Genomic DNA, 20,053 nt, shown 5'->3' with positions numbered 1-20,053 from the left:
GTGTGGTAGGAAAGACTTCAAGGCCCAGCGCACTGCCCTCAGCTCCAGAACGTTGAAGTGCAGGAGTGACTCCCTCCGGGACCATCGACCTTGCGTTTGGAGAGTGCCCATGTGTGCTCCCCAACCCGTCAGGGACGCGTCCGTCACTATGGTCAGCCGAAACTCTGGCTCCTGTAAGGGTACCCCTCTGGGTAGGTTCTGAAAGCACTGCCACCATTGAAAAGCCAGCAGGAGCTCGTCGCCGTCGACGGTCAGCTTGTCTGACCAGAGCCCTTGGGCCTGCGTCCACCGGTCCACCAGGAACTCTTAAACTGGCCTCATGAACAGGCGGCAGTTGCTCACCAGAGGAATGCAAGACGCCATAGCGCCCAGAATCGATGCATATCTTCTCACTGATACTGTGGTATTGATCCTCCACCGACTTGCTTACCGATTGAGTTTGGTGATTCTGTCGATGGATGGCTTCACTAACCCTGACTGGGTTTCGAACTGTGCGCCCAGGAACACTAAGCTTCTCGACGGCGTCAACAAAGATTTCTCGAAGTTTACTGCAAACCCCAGCTGCCGTAAAAGTTGCATGGTGGCCTGCAAACCTGTGCGAGTTGACATAGGGAAGGACCCCCTCACCAACCAGTCGTCGAGATACGGGTACACGTGATGGCCTTGCCTTCTCATCCAGGCTGCCACTGAAGCCAAACATTTCGTGAACGTTCTGGGAGAGGATTTTAGCCCAAAAGGAAGCACTGTGAACTGTTAGTGAGTCCGTCCTACCACAAACCTTAGGAACTTTCTGTGTCGTCGACGCATTGGTATGTGGAAGTACGCGTCCTGCAGGTCCAGAGACGCCAGAAAATCCCCTTCTTGAACTGACCGGATCACTTCCTGGAGCGTGAGCATCTTGAATTTTAGGCTTTTCAACGTCTTGTTGAGATTGCGCAGGTCTAGAATGGGACGCCATTTTCCGTTTGGCTTTTTTACCGCCAAGTATCGTGAATAAACCCCTTGACTCCTCTGCGATGCCGGAACCAATTCTATAGCTCCTTTTTGTAGCATAAGTGCTACTTCCTGCTGCAACACGCTCAGATGGGGTTGAGCTAAAAACGCTGGTGGAACATGCAGAGGGTTGCTTTTGAATTGCAGGGAATGTCCATACCTTACTGTGTTGTTATTTGCTCCCATTCGTCGACGCAGTGCGATACCCTGCCTCCCAGAACGTTCCAACACCTGTCATTGTTGGTCTTTGCTCTGCTTATCTCTCGTCGACGACGAGTAACCTGTTCTCTTCCTGGAGGTCTGGTGGTCCCGGTGTCGTTTTGCCGCCTGAGAAGCCCGTCTGTACCCCTGGGAGGAGTACGCCGGCCTATTGAAAGATCTGTCTCTCGACGCCGAGAATCAGGAGTTCCCCGATGCTCACCTAAAGGGACGAAAAGAACCGAAAACTCCGTCCACTCTGGAGGGCACCCAAGGAACGCGCCGTGTCAGAGTCCTCCTTCATGCCTTTCAGGGCCTCATCCACCTTTTCGCCGAACAGAAGGTCTCCCTCAAAAGGCATATCCAGCACCTTGTATTGCACCTCTGGTCTAAAGTTGGTGCATTTAAGCCACGCTTGCCTTCGTAGACCCACCCCGTTGTTCACTTGTTTAAACCCCGATTCCGCGAGGTCTACAGCGATGTTTATAGCATGATTTGAGGCCTCCTCACCTTCCCGGACGAGTAACATTGCCGCCTTCCTATGCTCTTCCGGAAGATGCTCCAGCATAGGTGCCAGCCGGTGCCACATTTCTCTGTCATATCTGGCTACTATAGCCAGAGAGTTGGCCACCTTCACTGTAGTTGCTCCTACCGACAACACCTTCTTGCCAAAGGCATATTGTCTTCTGGCCTCGTTTTCCAGGGGGGGTCATGCATTTGTGCTGGGCCCTCGCTTTTCTCGCCGCCGCCGCTGGCACCACCGAGTCAGGGGTTGGTTGGGAGGACAGACACTTGTGGGTGGATTCTGGGGCCTTAAATTTCTTCTCCAGCCGACCTTTTATTGCGGGTTCCGAGAAAGGGTGACACATTGTCTGTAAACCCTCCTGCCACACATGATCCAGAATGGGTACTGAGAACACCGACCTCCTCCTCTTTCCCATGTGGTCGAAAAGAAAACAGTCCTTTTTTCTCTTCCTCCTGGGCCAATCCGAATTCTGTACACGCTTTGCTCATCATGGCGTGAAATGACCCAATGTCGTCCGGGGGAGAGAGCTGAGCTGGGCTCCTTGGGGCTTCTAATTCAGCCTCTGACTCCCAGGTTGGATCCCTGGAGGGGGATAATGAAACATCCAACAGGGTCTTTCTGTCCGAGTCCGAATCTAGCAGTTCTCCCTCCTCCTGGCATGCACCTGCGAGGTCCTCACTTGCTGGTACCGTCGTAGGCACTGTCGGAGTTGGCCGACGGGATGGGCCCGGTTCATCGATGGTCGATTTGGCCGGAGTTGCTTGAGGTAGTCTCTCGTCCAATGTTTTCAATAAGGTCTGTAACGTGGATAGAACCTCCAGCGATAAGATCAAATGCGGATTAAGAAGAGGGGTAGACACTGGAATGCTGGTTAGCCCGGAGAGAGGCTTGCCAATTCCTCGTAACCCGAGTTTTGCAGGGCTAGCTACCCTCTCACACTCATCTCCCGAGGACACCGACAAGGCCGCCTCTTGCTGCAGCAAGGACTCCGGTAAAACCGGGTCGAACACTTCTGGTCACCAGGCCTCCTGCGGAATCTCTGTCGACGAGGCTAAAGCCGGGCCCGTTGTCGTCGTCGTCACCACCTGCGGCCCAAGAATAGATGAGACCAACTGTGTCAATGGTAGAGAAGGGGTCGACGACTGCCCTGCCGTCGACGACGGTAGCGGTAGCGTAGGTCCCTGGGGCGTTCCTGCCTTTTCTGAACTTGACCTGCGTTTCTCCGATTCTCGACTCGAGACTGATCTATGGTGATCGCCTGGGGAGGATTCCGACCTTTCCTTTCTCTCCTTCTTCGACGAAGATGATGATGACAAGGTTTTCTTCGACAATGACTCCTTTGCAGAATGGCTTCCCGACGACCCTTTCTCCGCCGGCCGTGGTTTCTTCACCGGGGGTTCCGCCGATGTCGAGCTGTGCGGGGCCCCTGAGGATTTTGATGCTGAGGCCACGCTGCGCATGGAGTCTACCTCCGAAGGCAGGTATGCCCCCACTCTATCGCTTAACCATGCCACTAACCGCCGACTTTGGTCTTTAATAGTCTTTTGGGAAAAGCCTTTACAAATGTCGCACTTGTCTGCCGAATGGTGAGGGTGTCGACAATATATGCAATCCATATGTCTGTCCCCCTCATACACTTTCTTCAACCCGCACACAGCGCACGGGCGGAACAGATCTTTTCCAGACATCAGGACGAAGCTCAACGACACAACCTTGACAAAATAGTAGACTACGCAAGGTGATCCAACTACTTCGGCGACAGTTGAAATCTGAAGGGAGCCGCGGGGGCGGGGCATTTATACCGCTACGTCCTATTGGGGCATGCGTAAGCGGCCCCTAAAACGACGTAGATAGGACACAGAAGTGTCGGATGTTTTTCCTATGGGAAACGGCTTTATAAGTGTACCGAGGTTTCCAAGTCTGACGACGGGGAATATTCTAAGCTTGTGAATCCATGAAAGATCCAATGCTGGAGAAATATATGTTGATGTCTGTGGTACCCTGTAGAGGTATGCCCATCACCACAGTCGGTTGGAAAGGAAGGATCAATTTGATATGTAAAACATTTTACTTTGAGAATTTTAATTGTTTACTTACTGTATCTGTAATTCTTTTTCTCTACTGGATACGGGGGGAACCATCTCCCTCACAAGAAATGTAAAGCACTTCTTTTTATGTATTGCGTTGGTTCAAATGTAATGTAAATAATGTGCATATAGTGTAAGGTTTGATTTACTAAACCAAAACTAAGTTTAAAAAAATATAGACCCAACTTTGTATGTTTGTGCAAAGTCTGAATGGATTTTGTCAAGTGGGGGCTAAGTTATATGACTATTGTATCTATGTACATTTTGACACTTTTGAAAAAATAAAACATGGGCGGATTTCCAACAAACTCGAGTAAGGAGCATCATTAAGGACCTGAAAGCATGGTAATGCAAATGTGTCCATGCTTTATTTTTTGACAAGTGTCATAATGTAGGTACAAGAAATAGTGATATACCTTTGGTGGCTGAGGTATAGCCTCTGGCCATGGGCAGTGGCCAGATTGTCTGGGTCATGGCATAAGGTCATGACACGGACAATTTGGCTACTGGCCATGACCACGAGGGACGACCAATCGGGTACAAGTGGACATGTCCACCAGGGACAGGCTATGTGGTCAAGTTTTTCGAAATTGGGATAGGTTTAGAAGGGAAAAGAAAATGTGCTTGTGGTAATATGGTGATGGGGTTCTCTCTTCGCCTTCTGCAGACCGTCATGGAAAGGGAAGAGGAGCTCTGTATGGAGCCCTGCCTTCCCTTTCCATGGTGGCCATCTTGGGAAAGGATTTTCCTTCCTAGAGCGAGACACCACGCGCGCACCGGTGTAGGCAGAAATTTTTTTTTTTTTTATTGGCAACCCCGTGTGCTAATGGCCTTCATCCCCCATTGCAGGGGCTGGAACAGGGGGATAATGCTCCGGAGCCCTCATTATCCGCCCTCGCTTCGATGGTGCTGATAACTTGGGCTGCCGGGCCGTTATCCCCCGTTCCAGTCCCTGGAACTAGTGAACGCCACATTATTCCCATTAGCATAACACAAAATGCTGCTCGAAATGTTGGAAAATCATATTGAGTCTGTGTACTTTACTGAGAAATGTAAAGTAGATGGAGTGTGTAACATTTTTTTTAGTTCTATTTTTTAACTTTGCAAGGTGGTTCCTAAAGAAACCTTTTTTTTGTTGTTTTATTTTTATTCTTTTTGCATTACAGGTTAGATCGTAAGGTGGGGAGGGAAATGAGGGGGAAAAGGGTACCAAGCACTAATATGGAGGGGCAGGTGGACATCTAAGATAGGGGGCAGTGTTTCACATGCTCCTTGATTACAGCTTCAAAAGCACTTTGAAATTGCTCCCCCCTTCAGAGTGGTGTGCTGCAGTATATTCAGAGGACCGTTGTCTTCAAAAGCAAGCCTCTTTTATTGCTTGCAAGGTAGCTGGTGGGATTTTGTGTCCCACAATAGTTGGCTGTGTGGTTACAGTATTGGCTGACGAAGATGAGGTGGAGCAAGACAGCCTACTGCTTGCTAAGTAAGGAACAAACTTTCTGAGAGCATTGCAGTGGTTGGATTTGGTGTGGTGGCGCATGGAGTTGGTCCCGTAGCAGTACTGTCCAGGTAGTCCGTGACCGAGTATAACGTTGCACTCAGGGGACGTTCTGTTAAGAAAAAGTTAAACCGAAAAACCTCAGAAATTCACTGGTTATGGTAAGCTAAGCAACCATAAATCATGCCAACACAGTGCACTGTTAAGACTAACACCCAGGACATCAAAGATGACATCACAAATGTCAGTGATGACATCACATGTGAAATTAATTTTGATAAAAAGTCCCTACAGGGGTTGTGTTTATAATGTTGGTAACAAGATGTCAGGGGTGACTGGGAGACCTATCATGAGCTGCTAATCTAAACAAAACATTGTATTGGAGTGTAGTTGTTAATACAGGAACCTAATGATACATAAACATAGGCAATGGCTGCAGTACGCACAATAGAAGTACAATAGTTTTAATCTTGTAATTTTTGGATATTAAAATAATAAATGCTACCTTATCAGAGTTTTGAGTAATGTTAAAACATGTAATAAATAGCTAACAACTCAATACTTACTACACCCGTGTGCTAGTACAAACAATACATATGAAGACCCACAATGCATACAAATCACAGGCACATACAGGGAAACTAAAGTAAGGAAGAAAGAAACAGCATCACAAGAAAATGTTAATAACATTAAAGTTCATCTTGATGCATACAAATGAATTGTGTGTTTGAGGCCTGCTTATTGCCCCATGTATATGTGCACCATGAGCTGAGACCAAACCCTAAGGAAAGTACGACAAGGTTAACGTCTAGATATATAGCACCTTTTGAATTTTTATATTCTGACTGTCAGTGAACAAAACCACCTGGCCTAGATATGTCAGTGAACAAAAACAAGTGGCCCAGATATGTGATGTCATCAGTGATGTAATCAATGGCATTTGTGATGTCATCTTTGATGTCCTGGGTGTTAGTATTAGAGCACGGTGGTGGCACGAGTTATGGTTGCTTAGCTTACCATAACTGGTGAATTTCTGAGGCTTTTCGTTTTTACTTGTAACCATAACATCCCTTTAACAATGTTTTTTTCATTGAATGTCATAGGTTTTTATTAGTGCAACTTAACCATAACGTCCCTTTAACAAAGTTTTTTCAGTTAATATATATATATGTATATATATATAAAACCAGTGAGCATCACCGCCGATTGAGTTGCACTCCCGCAAGTCTTGCAGGCACATAGATCAGCCAGAGTACGGGTCACAAAGTAAACCTATCTTTATTTCTAAAAATCTTCGGACCCCAAAGTATAGCCAAGGAGTGGCAGCATCACTACAATGACGTGTTTCGCAACGTACCTGTTGCTTGTTCATATTACCCAATCCCTGGAGAAGACACATTCAAATAAGGAAGTATTGTGTGTCACATGCATACTTGCCAACCCTACCGATTTAGGCGGTAGGATACCGCTTTTTAAGCAGTCCTACCGCCTACCGATTTTTTGACATCAAATACCGATTTTTTTTTGTAAAAAAAAAAAAAAAAAAAAAAAAATTTTTTTTTTTTTTACATTTTTTTTTTTTGCCCATACCAGCTCGGGGAGTCTTTCAAGGGCTCCCCCGAGCTGGCGTACCGGGAGAATGCCAGGCATGCAGGCTTTTAATGTCAAAGGCACCCACGGCGGTGGGCTAAAAGCGCCCTTCCGCCGCGGGTGCCTTTGGCAAAAGGCGCCATTAGCCCCCCACCACGCCAACTCGGGGAGTCTTTCAAGGACTTCCCCGAGCTGGCGTAGCGGGAGAAGGCGCGGCATGCAGGCTTTTAATGTCAAAGGCACCCACGGCGGTGGGCTAAAAGCGCCCTTCCGCCGCGGGTGCCTTTGGCAAAAGGCGCCATTAGCCCCCCACCACGCCAACTCGGGGAGTCTTTCAAGGACTTCCCCGAGCTGGTGTAGCGGGAGAAGGCGCGGCATGCAGGCTGTTAATGTCAAAGGCACCCACGGCGGTGGGCTAAAAGCGCCCTTCCCCCGCGGGTGCCTTTGGCAAAAGGCGCCATTAGCCCCCCACCACGCCAGCTCGGGGAGTCTTTCAAGGACTTCCCCCGAGCTGGCGTAGCGGGAGAAGGCGCAGCATGCAGGCTTTTAATGTCAAAGGCACCCACGGCGGTGGGCTAAAAGCGCCCCTCCACCGCGGGTGCCTTTTGGTCAAAGGCGCCATTAGCCCCCCACCACGCCAGCTCGGGGGAGTCTTTCAAGGACTTCCCCGAGCTGCCGTAGCGGGAGAAGGCGCAGCATGCAGGCTTTTAATGTCAAAGGCACCCACGGCGGTGGGCTAAAAGCGCCCTTCCGCCGCGGGTGCCTTTGGCAAAAGGCGCCATTAGCCCCCCACCACGCCAACTCGGGGAGTCTTTCAAGGACTTCCCCGAGCTGGTGTAGCGGGAGAAGGCGCGGCATGCAGGCTGTTAATGTCAAAGGCACCCACGGCGGTGGGCTAAAAGCGCCCTTCCCCCGCGGGTGCCTTTGGCAAAAGGCGCCATTAGCCCCCCACCACGCCAGCTCGGGGAGTCTTTCAAGGACTTCCCCCGAGCTGGCGTAGCGGGAGAAGGCGCAGCATGCAGGCTTTTAATGTCAAAGGCACCCACGGCGGTGGGCTAAAAGCGCCCCTCCACCGCGGGTGCCTTTTGGTCAAAGGCGCCATTAGCCCCCCACCACGCCAGCTCGGGGGAGTCTTTCAAGGACTTCCCCGAGCTGCCGTAGCGGGAGAAGGCGCAGCATGCAGGCCTTTGATGTAAAAGGCGTCCACTGCGGTGGGCTAAAGGCGCCCCTCCGCCGCGAGTGCCTTTCACAAAAGGCGTCATTAGCCCCCCCACCACGTCAACTCTGGTGAGTCTTTCAAGGGCTCCCCCGAGCTGGCGTGATGGCAGAAGGCGTGGCAGGCGCCTCATTGTCATTGAATGCACCCGCGGCGGCGGGCTCATTCAATGACAATGGGCTGCTGACGCGCCCTATTCCTATCATTACCTCCTCGACTGACTATTTTTGAAACTTTAAGATTCCTACAGATTTTTGGTCACAGAATGTTGGCATGTATGCACATGACTAGGAGACTCGACAACTAGAGTAACAACCATAGACAGATATAAATGTGTAATGCTTAGTCCATCATTTGTGGTGGATTTAGATTGCATCGTGTTCTGCTTCTCGTGTTGAATTCGAAATTACGTCGGCCATTTTGGACTGTATGTCCTTGCATGGATTGATGCAACGTTTGCTACATACACAGCACAGGCCTAAATTGGCTATTCTGAACTGGTATAAAAACGTTTTTCAGTCCCTTCATCTAAATAGAAAAATTGTAATCCATACTCATTGTAATACATCCAGTAACAGTTAATTTATTCACAGTACAGATTATTCGTAAACATGGTATAAAATTATGCATATGTTCATGGGTCCATGGTGAGGTATACAAGTAGCAGTAAGATGTAGTATGCTGCTACTAGCTGTAAATTCCAAAGTTGACTATGTAAATGGAAGATATTTAAAATCAAAGCCTGGTCCTATGCTTGTGCAAATAGCAAAACCGCCTGAACATTCATCATACCAAAGTGCAATGTGCGAGGGCAAATAGCAAAATCCTATATTCATCGCACTGGAAGATGTTAAGAATCAAAGCCTGGTCCTATGCTTGTGCAAATGGCAAAACTGCCTGAACATTTGTCATACCAAAGTGCAATGTGCTAGTGCAGATAGCAAATTCCTATATGCATCGCATTAGCTAAGGTGCAAAGTACAATATGCAACCAGCAAAATAAAAAGCATGATATCAGCATCGGAAATCAAATTGCAGTTGCAACATTCTTCATACCAAAGTGTGATGTGCAAGTGCAAATAACAAATTCCTATATACGTCACGTTAGCTAAAGTACAAGGTGCAATGTCCAGTCAGAAAAATACAAAGCATAGTAACAGCATCAAAGATACATTTCAGATGTAATGTATAACGGGCCACGTCCAAGATCCCAAGCCTTGCTTACAAGACTAATGTCTTGCAAACTGCAAACCACAATCGCAAAATTATGACCCAATGACTCCAGTGCATAATCGGACGGACGTCAGTTTAACAGCATGCAGTATCAAAAGTGCAAGGTGCATAGTGCGGCGAGCATCGGCCTTAAATGGTAGTCCAATAGCAGCATGTGTTTTAAAATACAAAATGCAAATTCCAAATTAGAACAAAGGACTGCCAGAGTACTCACCATCAGAGAAAAATCTCGGCCGCATGGCATACCATAATTAATTATGATTAACTGCAATAGACCCACATATGAGTCTACACCTCATATTATCTTGTAGCAAAAATCAACCCTAGTCCTACATAGTGCATTGTCAGCCTGTATCTCCAAGTTGGCACTGGCTGCATATAAATTAAGGTGCAAAGTGCTAGTCTGACGCATAGAGATAATACTCTCAACAATGTGACTACTTATGGTTTTAGCCAGTGCCTTATAACAGACCCACATTTCAACTGACAAAACATGGTCTAGGGATTCTAGGTGATGGTCAGCTGTCGAGTCCCTGTGACCACTCAAAAATCCCATCCATCATTCCAACACATCTCCGTCGGCCAGTTAATAGGCATAAAAGTAAATACTTATCAATGTGTAAATTACAATAATTACGCTACCAGAAAAGGTGGAGGGAAGGAGGGGAAAAGACAAAGGGAAAGGGTTATAAAAGTGCTAAGTGGCATTATAAAGAATCTTCCCCAAACCTTCCTGTCTGGGGTGCCTGACACATACACAATTATCTGCAAATTTTCTGCCAAATCCGTCACACAAGTCAAAAGTTATTGGTGATTAATTTTTTCGATTTCCTATATATTCACTGAAAAACTTAGTTAAGGTGCCCAAATGACCAAAACCCCTGATATTCAGCACATTTGGGAAGTCATGACCAGCTTAACTCAGCACACTCCAGTTGATGTCCCGCATAATGGCATTTTGTATGTCATTGTGACACCCTTCTCTTATAATATGTACGCGCTCATGGGCTTTGCAATGGGAACGCAAGGAGTTTAGCTGGTCATGACTTCCCAAATGTGCTGAATTTCAGGGATTTTGTTGTGATAAAATTGGATAAAATTGGGCACCTTAACTAAACTTCAACTAAAGTTTTTCATTGAATTTCAAGGATTTTGTATACCATCGTTGTTTTCCGTGCCACTGGCCCTGGCCTTCGGCCGTGTCCAATGTATATTTTACAAAATTACCAGGCCATGTCCTTTTTGGCAACATTACCAGGCCACTAGCCATAGCCTTCGGCCCACTGTATATTTTACATCATTAGCAAGCCGCTAGCCATGGACTTTGGCCATGGCTAGTGGCCATGGCTGTGAACACGGTTGACCTTCACCCATGCCCACTCTATTGTTTAAAACACTACCAGGTCATGCCATGGCTAGTGATTTGTCACCCCCTACCTCGCTGTAAAAATATGTTTTTACAACTTTTTTCTCACAACCGCAGGTAAGATAACTTTGTACTGCAGATAGCCGTGGTTATTTGTAGTTAATACATTCCTCGCAGTAATTGGGAAAACAACAAGAAAAATAAATGCTTTTCTGCCATCCTAGGCACTCACAATGTGCCCCCTCAACTGTGTCTGCTCTCCCCACTCCCCTCAAGGCCTCCTCATCTCCCCAGCTCTCTCCCATTCCCTCCCAGCACTCGTTTCTGTGTGACGCACTTTCATTCCTGCTCGCTTTCCTTCTGTACACGCGGTTATCTTTCTGTGTTATTGCGGCTATGGGAAATCGCTGGTGCGCTTAACTTGGTCCCTGGCAGCCCTCCAACTCACACATTTCACATGGTGCCCTCTCCCTCCACATCTATTTCACTGTTTTTCCACCTCCAAACGCAATTTTTCTGCTTTTTGTTTTCCAGTATTCGCTGTTATAGCCGTGGCTAGCTCTCTCATTGGAAAGAAAAAAGACGGCCCCTTTTTTATTCCTGAAAAACTACTCTGCTGCAATACACTATGGGAGATAGCTCACATTTTTGGGAGAAGGGTGCACCCCCTTTTACATCAAATATTAAAAAAACAACTGGGCAGAATAACCCCAAACAACAAAAGGATTGCGATTCAACACTCTGTGCCCAGGTTGTGTCAAACTTGGTCCAAATCCGTCCAGCTATTTTCGCTGTGGGGCTTCCCAAAATGGACCTTTTTGTCTATGTTGGAATGAATGGGCACTAGGCCGAAAGGGCTTTTATTCTTTTCTTAATAACATTTAAAACATTTTAACGGATCTTTACCACAATTTCCAGTCTCGGATGGCCCGCACAAACACAATTGTCTGCAAATTTTCAGCCAAATCCATCATCCAAGTCAAAAGTTATTAGCAATTCATTTTTTGATTTCCTATGGTACTCAGTACTCGCCTATATATATTATAGTTGAGTATCAAGTTCCATAGGAAACCTGAAAAATGAATTGCTAATAATATTTGACTCGTATGATGAATTTTGCTGAAATGTTGCAGACATTTTATTTCCACACCCCCAGACTGAACATTTTGGGAAAGATCCGATGCGCACAGCGCACAGCGCACAGCCAAGACCCCTGAACAGAATTGGACCAGGTCTGAAACAACTTGGGCATAAAGCGTTGACTCTATTTCCAGGGGGGGATGTGAGGATGGATCTGGGGTTATTGCATCTAGTAGTTTTGAAAATATTTTACAGAGAAGGGGATGCCCCCTTCTCCCAAAATTATAGTGATATTTCCCATGGTGCTTTGCAACAGAGACGCTTTTCTGAAATTAAACAGCTGCCATTTTTTTGTTTGATATGAGAGATAACCGTGCTTATACCCGCGGCCAGCTGACAACTAAAAGGCAAAAAAATGCCCTTTGGAGGAGGAAAAATTATGCAATGTCATTAAGCTAGAGGTGTCACGGGGGAGAGGACATCATGTGAAATTGGAGAGTTGGAGGGGGGCTAGGGAACAAGTTAAGAGTATGAACTTTTTCTCGTAGCCGTGGTTATTCCCCAGAATAACCGCAGCCACAAAAGAAAAGGAGATTGGGAATGAAAGTGCATCACACAGAGCAACAAGGTTTCAGGGGGGCATGGGAGAAGGCTAGGGAGGGAAACGTGAGTTTAGGGAAGTGGGAGGGGGGGCATGCCAGGAGAAGAGGGACTCCTGGTGAGTAACTGGGAGGGCAGAAAAATATTTTGTAATTGTTTTCCCCGGATAACCACAATATCAGACCCCTCCATGTAACCGCAGCTATTTATAGCACATTGTTATTAGAACAGCGGTTATGGGGAAAACATTTTTAAAATGTTTTTTTCAAGAAGAGCATTAAGACAAAAGGTTTTTGACAGCTACAGTGAGGTGGGGTGTGGAAAGGTGACACGGACCAAGTCTTTGGCTAGTTGCCCTGTAGTGTTTTAAAATATAGTGAGCACGGCTGAAGGGTTTAAAAGAAACATATTGAGGGAACATATACAGTAGATACAGCCGAAGGCCATGGCTAGTGGTACATAAAATAAATATGGTATAACAAAACACTTGAAATTCACTGAAAAAACTTTAGTTACACTTTAATTAAATTGACGACAAAACCCATGAAATTCAGCAGTTCTGGGAAGTCATGACCGGCTGAACTCTGCGCATTCCTGTTGCAAAAACCACGAGCACATACATATTATAAGAGAATGGATTCACAATGATATACCAAATGGCATTATGGGGGACATAGCATTTTGGGGGACATCAACAGGAACGTGCCGAGTTAAGCCAGTCATGACTTACCACATTTGCTGAATTGCAAGCATTTTGTTGCAAAAAAATCTTAACTGCACTTCAACTATATATATATATATATATATATATATATATATATATATTTGCCTTGCCATAAACAGTCAACCACATTTTTTAAAACTGTGGTCGTTTTAACCATGGCATAACAGTAAAGGCAATAGACAAGCATACCATAAAAACCAACAGTAAAGCAGAATAAGGGATTATGGAAAAAGCACCTCCTAAAGTAGGTATATTTAGTTCTGCCAAACGAGAAGGGATTGCTAAGCAACTGACGCCGATTCTTAGGCTCTGGACCACCTAGGAGAGTGGGTGCGTGTAGCCATAGGCACTGACCTTAGATATGTACAGCTGGCAGATCATGTCCTCTTCAGGCCTGATGTCCTTCACCGACCTCGTGATGAAGATCCCCCGGCCCTGGCACCCTGTGTCAGGCTTACAGATGTAGGTTTTGTGCTTCCGGCTCCTGCTGTATGCCTGAAGGTCACCATAGCTAAGGGGGAAAGGGGTCAGTATGGGGTCAATATTGAGAGGAGCATTTGAAGTTGGCTAGTACTGGCAAAGAGCAAGAAATTGTTACTCTTACATTGTTGCTTAGAGCGCCCATGAAATGCCAATCTGACTATCCCTTTAAAATAAAAATGCCTGGGGTGTTTTGTTTAGTGGCCGGCATCTTAAACCTGACTTTCAATAAAGGTGGTTGTATAAAAATCATATAACAAATCGCCTTAAGTTGAAAGGTAACGTGATGCTACTGGCCCTATTATCCTTTTAAATATTCTATTAGTCTTTTAATTATTTATATTTATTTATTGTGTTACGGTTTAAAAACAAAATCTTTCACAATTACTACTAATTACATAACTGAGTGCCTCCTAAGTACGGGCCCCTTTGGCCCATATTGACTTAAAACCAGGGCAACCAGACCCCACCACACTTTCCATCTGGACATGACCACAGAGGACAATCCAGGCTCAACAGACCGATAAAACTTAAAACGGAAAAACGGAGGCTGACCAAAAACTCCTCACCTCTTCTCCACGGGTTCCATAGCCACATAAATAATTCCATTGCAGATTACGAGAACGTTTCACAGGTTATAGAGAAATATACGGAAACCCAAATCCTTTAACCAAAAATGCCTTAACTATAAAAAAAAAAAGTGTTTTAATGACAAGCATATAGTCTTTAGTAAAAAGGGCATTAGCTCAAACACCCAAGCTCACACCCCAAATGGAGTAGCCACCTCAATCTCTTAAACACAGCCAGTAGAAACAGGCACTTTATGCAATCCTGACCACCACCAACCCACACACCTAGGCGGCCACCACCATGGTCACCCCATGCACCAACCACCAGGCGACCTCACTCCACTGCTCCCTATGATCTAATCAGCCACACAGCACATCAATATCAACTTACTTGAGCCCACCAACACGGGGCCTGGCACCACTCAGCAGCTAATTCCAACCCACTTCTCTCCCCAGACCTAAGCCCATCCAGGCTGAAATCAATCCAACAGGACTGCAAATATCAACCACACACCTGCCAACCGGCACCCATGGAATCTGCACTCTAGGTAAAGCCTACCGTGTCAGGTGAAACAACTCATCCAATCTTAATATTTTCTACTATTAATAATTAAGAATGAACAAGCAGTTCATACTAACAGTAAACCCTCCTTTCCTGCCTCCCTCATGGCTGTATGTGACATGTAAACCATGGCAACATTGTAAATTAAATGCAATTTTCACCTGTACAAATGTATATTTACAAATATGTTGCTCAATATGTACACTTGTCACATTCACAATGTATCACAATATTGCACTAATTGTTCCAAAATATAACCAATTCACCCTTGATAAAGACCTGCAGAGGCCGAAACACGCGTCGTCTGACCACCACTGAGCACAAACAAATATACCTATGACACTATCAACAAGGTTATAAAGACTACAAATTATTTAACAAAGTGCAAGGTATCCAGGTACAAACAAACCGCAATACTGACAAGAGGTGTGGGCAACACCTCCACAAACCGTGACCTCGCAGCTTGCAAACCCTAACAAAATATCAACAAACTAACGAGTGAAGCGCAAGTGCATTCTAAAAACCTAGTGCCCAAACACTTGTTCTACCACTTTCTTAAAGCAGTTCCAAACTAGAATCACTTTCGCAAAGGCAGCTCCAACCTAGAGTCACTTTATCAAAGCAGCCCCACACTAGTGTCCCTTTCTTCAGGCAGCTCCAACCTAAAGGCATTTTCTCAAAGTAGCCCATACTATTATCACTTTTGTATGGCAGCTCCAATGTGGAGTCGCTTACCCATGATATTTTAGAAACTTTTAACTTCAAGTTCCTGCAGTCAATTGTTCTCTTTTGGTTCACTCTCTCAGTGTTCTCTTGGAATTCTTCCTCCAAGTTCCAGCATGCATTGTTTCCCACAAGGGTCCCTTTCTCAGTGAAGTTTGTACCCGATGCTCTGACTCTCTTAAGTTCCAGTATGTTATTTACGTACGAGGAAGTACTGTTGGCTGTCTGCACACCATTCCCTATCTGCTGTGTGCTTCGTGGCAAGTTTCTACACTTGAAAATCCGAACCATTTTCGGCAGGAGGAAGTCTTTTGCTGCAACACGGAAGTTGCCTGACCTGGACTTCAAAGTAACTTTATTAACATAGGGCAGGGGGGTGGTGCTGGATTAGCTATATCCTGACTGTGTCATCTCCCCTTTTGTGCCTTTCTCCCCTTACAGCTCCCGTGGGATTTGCCTAAAATCTCAGGATCCTCCCTTAACTCCACCCCCTTGTACTTACAAATAGCGAGTGCCCTGCGCACCCGCGCGCGCACTCGTGAAGTACGAGGAAGTACTGTTGGCTGTTGTCTGTGGGCGGTGAGCGGTGAGCATTGTAGCCTGCCCTGTTTGTATTTCAGGAATTGGCCCCTTTGAACAGAGCTGTGTGTGTGGGGCGCATACTGTGGTGCTTGTTTCGAAGTACTAACTGATCGACCCTAGACTAAGTCAATGGCTAAAGTGTACACGCTAAAATCTAACATGCCTAAAATTGTGTCCCTTGTGGATAAACCTTATGATTTTCAAACTACCCCAAAACGTATTGTGAATGGCTCCTATCCGCGCATAATGGTGCGGGGTCGCTCCTTATCCCACACTAGCGATATCAGAAAATTTTGTGCGGATAGCTCTGAAGTCCATGCCTGCAGCGAGAAGCTAAGTGAAAAGGTTGCTGTGGTAAATTTGTGTACACCTATCTCCTCCCCGGCCACATACATAGAGGGTACTGATTGTGAAAATAGCAACAAGGGTGTATCTGAAGCTTTAGCAAGTAATGAAAGAATGAATGAAAAGGGATCTAATTGTGAAAATAGCAACAAGGGCATATCTGAAGCTTTAGCAAGTGATGAAAGAATGAATGAAAAGGGATCCGAATGTGAAATCAGTAACAAGAGTGTACCTGAAGGTCACACAAGTGATGAAAAAAGTAATGCAAATGCAGGAGCTATAGATCTTTGTACTCCCTCTGACTCCCTTTTGGCTGCCTTTTCAGAAGAGAATCTGCTGGGGATTTTTGCGTTGTCAGCCAACAAAAAGACCTCAGCGGACATTCTTGTACATCCTATCGACACCCTTCCTATGGATGTCAAATCCCCGGATAGTTATCCACCAGAAGTAATGGTAGAGTCTGATGATGCGCTTATAGCGACAGTTGATTCATCCACTATTGACGCCATAATTCAACCATGTGTTGAAGATGATGTTGATCATTTATCTCAATCCCCCGTGATGTTTCCAGAATGTTCCCAAGAATCCTCTATTTTATCAATTTCCTTTACGCAACACTCCCCTCGGCGTGCCATCTCCTCTAAGGCAGTATCTCCAAATTTACAAAAAACCCCTCTTTCCTCATCCAGCGAAATCGCTTTGCAAGCAATGAATACAGCTCTGTTCACCTTGGCTAAGCTATATGAAACCCTAGATGCGAGACTGTTAGATCAAAACTTTCTACTAAAAGAGCTGCTAGAAAGCAAAAATGCGGTCAGCTTGCCTGTTGCCTGTCCTATTAATGAAAATGCAAACATTATTTCTAGATCTGTTAGCACGTCAGTAAGTCTAGCGGAAGAAGTATTAAGAATGACCGAACCAGTGCCTTTGCTCCAAGAAGATAGTATGAGCAACTTGAGTGAAAAGAGAATTAAGAAAGCAAGCTCTAACTGTGTGGGCCAGGACACGAGTATAATTGAGACAATTGACCTCAGAGTGGGGAAAGATGAGGAAATAAAATTATCAGGGAAGATGTCAGGTGTTCAAACTGATAAACCTACTTTCTGTCCCGCTATAGGCACAGAGACCTACAATATATTCAGTGTTACTAAAAAAGGGAAAAAACATATAAATAATCCCCAATCTGTTCTAAAAAAAACAAAGAATCAACAGATTTCAAAGACGCAAAAAAATAATAACTCTCAACAGTTTATTAAGAATATCTCTTTACCTGATAAAAGTTGTCAAGAGAAAAGTGCAGCTATTGTTCGGAAGTATACTGCCATTAAGAGGAACAAAGTTACTCAACACCCCATTAAGCTAACAGCGGCAAGCTTTTGTAATTCTAATAATACTGTTCCAATACATGAGCCTCTTGATAATCTAGTGTCCGAAATTACTAAACAGGATTTGAGAGAGGATTTTTCAAATCCTATCACTATAGGGCAGCCACCTTTGATGAAAGAACAGATGAGTTTTCCTGACAACCAGGTACCGAAATACTCATTTCTAACCTTAGATGAGAGACGCGAGGAGATCATGAAGTCGATGGGAGTATTTTTCTCCCGCCCCTCTGACCTTCCAAGGGCCACAATGAATAAATCCTTTGAAACTGGTTTTAATCAGACGGATAGGCAGAATCTGTTAGTGCAGGGATCAACTTCTCTCCAGTCCAAAAAAACATCACATGAGAACGTGATGCCGGCACAGAACCAAAAGACCACAAAAATGATGCCGAGGACCAGACATGATAAATGCAATAATCAAACTCATGTAAGCTTAATCTTACAATGTAGAGGTGGGGAGTATGGCATGTATGACTTAAATCGGTCATCTGTGCTCAACATTTTGCGCACTATCCCAATTTTACAAGGAATTAAATCTGAGGATATGGCTCAGATAGAATTCATAGATGATCAAGATAGTGCAATTGTGAAAATATGGATGACCTCAGACATAGTCAAACACACGATCTGGCAGGCAAGGGATGATATCTTCCATCTAGGGTTCGCATTGCACAATCCTTCGGCTACATTGGCAGTGACCAATACTATTCCCGTAAATGTAGCTAATATATTCCCCTCAAGTTCAACTAACGGTATAAATGGAACCATATGATGTAGTAGCAAATCAGCTGACCCTTTAATGATAAAATGTTTTACAACAGGTGGAAACCAATCACGAATGGTAATGACTGCTGCTTTGAATGAAAGGCTGAATGAATGCTAGCTGCCTTGTAATGGGGCTAGAATGAATGTCCAATTGGCCTCTTGGAATACAAGAGGTCATGCACATCTCAGTTCATCTTCAACATCTATCTTTGGTATGTATGACATTGTAATGCTTCAAGAGGTTTGGTTAACTTCTTCCCCGGCTTGGGAGAACCATCAGGTGATTTTGGAACCTGCAATTAAACTTCCGAGAGGTCGTCCCAAGGCGGGCCTTCTCGCAGCCGTAAGATTAGATCATGGGTGGAAGATCGAAGCATGGGCCGCACCAAATAGCTATACCCAGATGGTTCGAATCTCCAACAAAGACCATATTATTGCCTGTATTAACTTGTATTGGAACCATTTAGAGATCTCTGACAACCGTTTTTTTAGGGACTTAAATAACTGCCTGAATATGATTGACAGAGATCCTCTGGTGAAATTCATAATTGTTGCAGGTGACCTGAATATGGACTGTGTGTGCTTGAAAGGGGGAAAATTACGAGAAACTAAAGAAAAATGGAGTTCAATGATGACAGAAAGAGGTCTTAATATGATAAATGGCTCAGTCGAGGGTGATGTACCACCAAAAGCCACATGGCAACAAGGTAATGCTACATCAACCATTGATTATATATATACCAACTGTGAACTCTTTTCCACAGTTACATATTTTGAAGTGCTGCACCAAACTAAAAGTGATCACAACTTGCTCCATCTGTCCTGGTGCCTACCAGTCAAGAATATTCTGGAATCTGGTAGGAAATATATGCCAAATTTAGGAGTCTCTACCAATGGCAACCGCTTTAAGTGGACTGCATCGAATCTTAGCAAATTACTGCAAGCGATTTCATATCCGAAAGATATTACAAACCCTGACTTGCAGTATATACAAGGGGACTATGTGAGCATACTCCAGAATTTTAAAAAATCTGCTCATTGTAATGTCAATGCTCAGAAATCCCATACGCATGCATATGATGAGGAAATAAGGTCCAGGAAAACAGCCCTTAGAAGAGAGATACGATATATTACTCAGCAAAATGCCTCTAATAAGGTTCTTATGATATCCAAATGCAAAAACAGATATAGGAACTGGATCAAACAGCGGAAAGCAAAGATGATTTTGCAGGATGCTCATACTATGTTACATTCCATAGCATCCAAGAACTCTGCATTAATATGGGGACTGATTAAAACCTCCCATGGGGACACACAATCCATAAGACAAATCAACCTAGTCCCTGAAGAGGTTTGGGCTCAATATTACACCTCTCTGTATGCCGAAACGCATATCCCTGCCCGGATGTATCAGATGGATTATACTGGGAAATACGACCTAGAATATGACACCATAGATATTGAAATGTTTATTAAGAAACTGAGTACATCTAGGGCCCCTGGTCCTGATGGTCTCTCCAATATTATGCTA

General features: G+C 45.0%; 1 protein-coding gene across 7 annotated transcripts in view; it reads right to left on the bottom strand.

The window, feature by feature from the left end:
• The window catches only part of TTLL6 (tubulin tyrosine ligase like 6), a 592,552-nt gene that overhangs the window by 427,359 nt on the left and 145,140 nt on the right, over positions 1-20,053 (bottom strand). For all 7 annotated transcript variants that reach the window (XM_069634591.1, XM_069634596.1, XM_069634593.1 and 4 more), the window contains exon 6: positions 13,466-13,622. In XM_069634591.1, coding sequence (XP_069490692.1) covers positions 13,466-13,622 — 157 coding nt within the window. The remainder of the gene's footprint in view (positions 1-13,465; positions 13,623-20,053) is intronic.

Source organism: Ambystoma mexicanum, chromosome 13 (assembly GCF_040938575.1).
Source record: "Ambystoma mexicanum isolate Mex_15411 chromosome 13, UKY_AmexF1_1, whole genome shotgun sequence".
Classification (NCBI taxonomy): domain Eukaryota; kingdom Metazoa; phylum Chordata; class Amphibia; order Caudata; family Ambystomatidae; genus Ambystoma; species Ambystoma mexicanum.
Note: the sequence above shows the minus strand (reverse complement) of the source record. Positions and strands in the feature narration are given on the sequence as shown.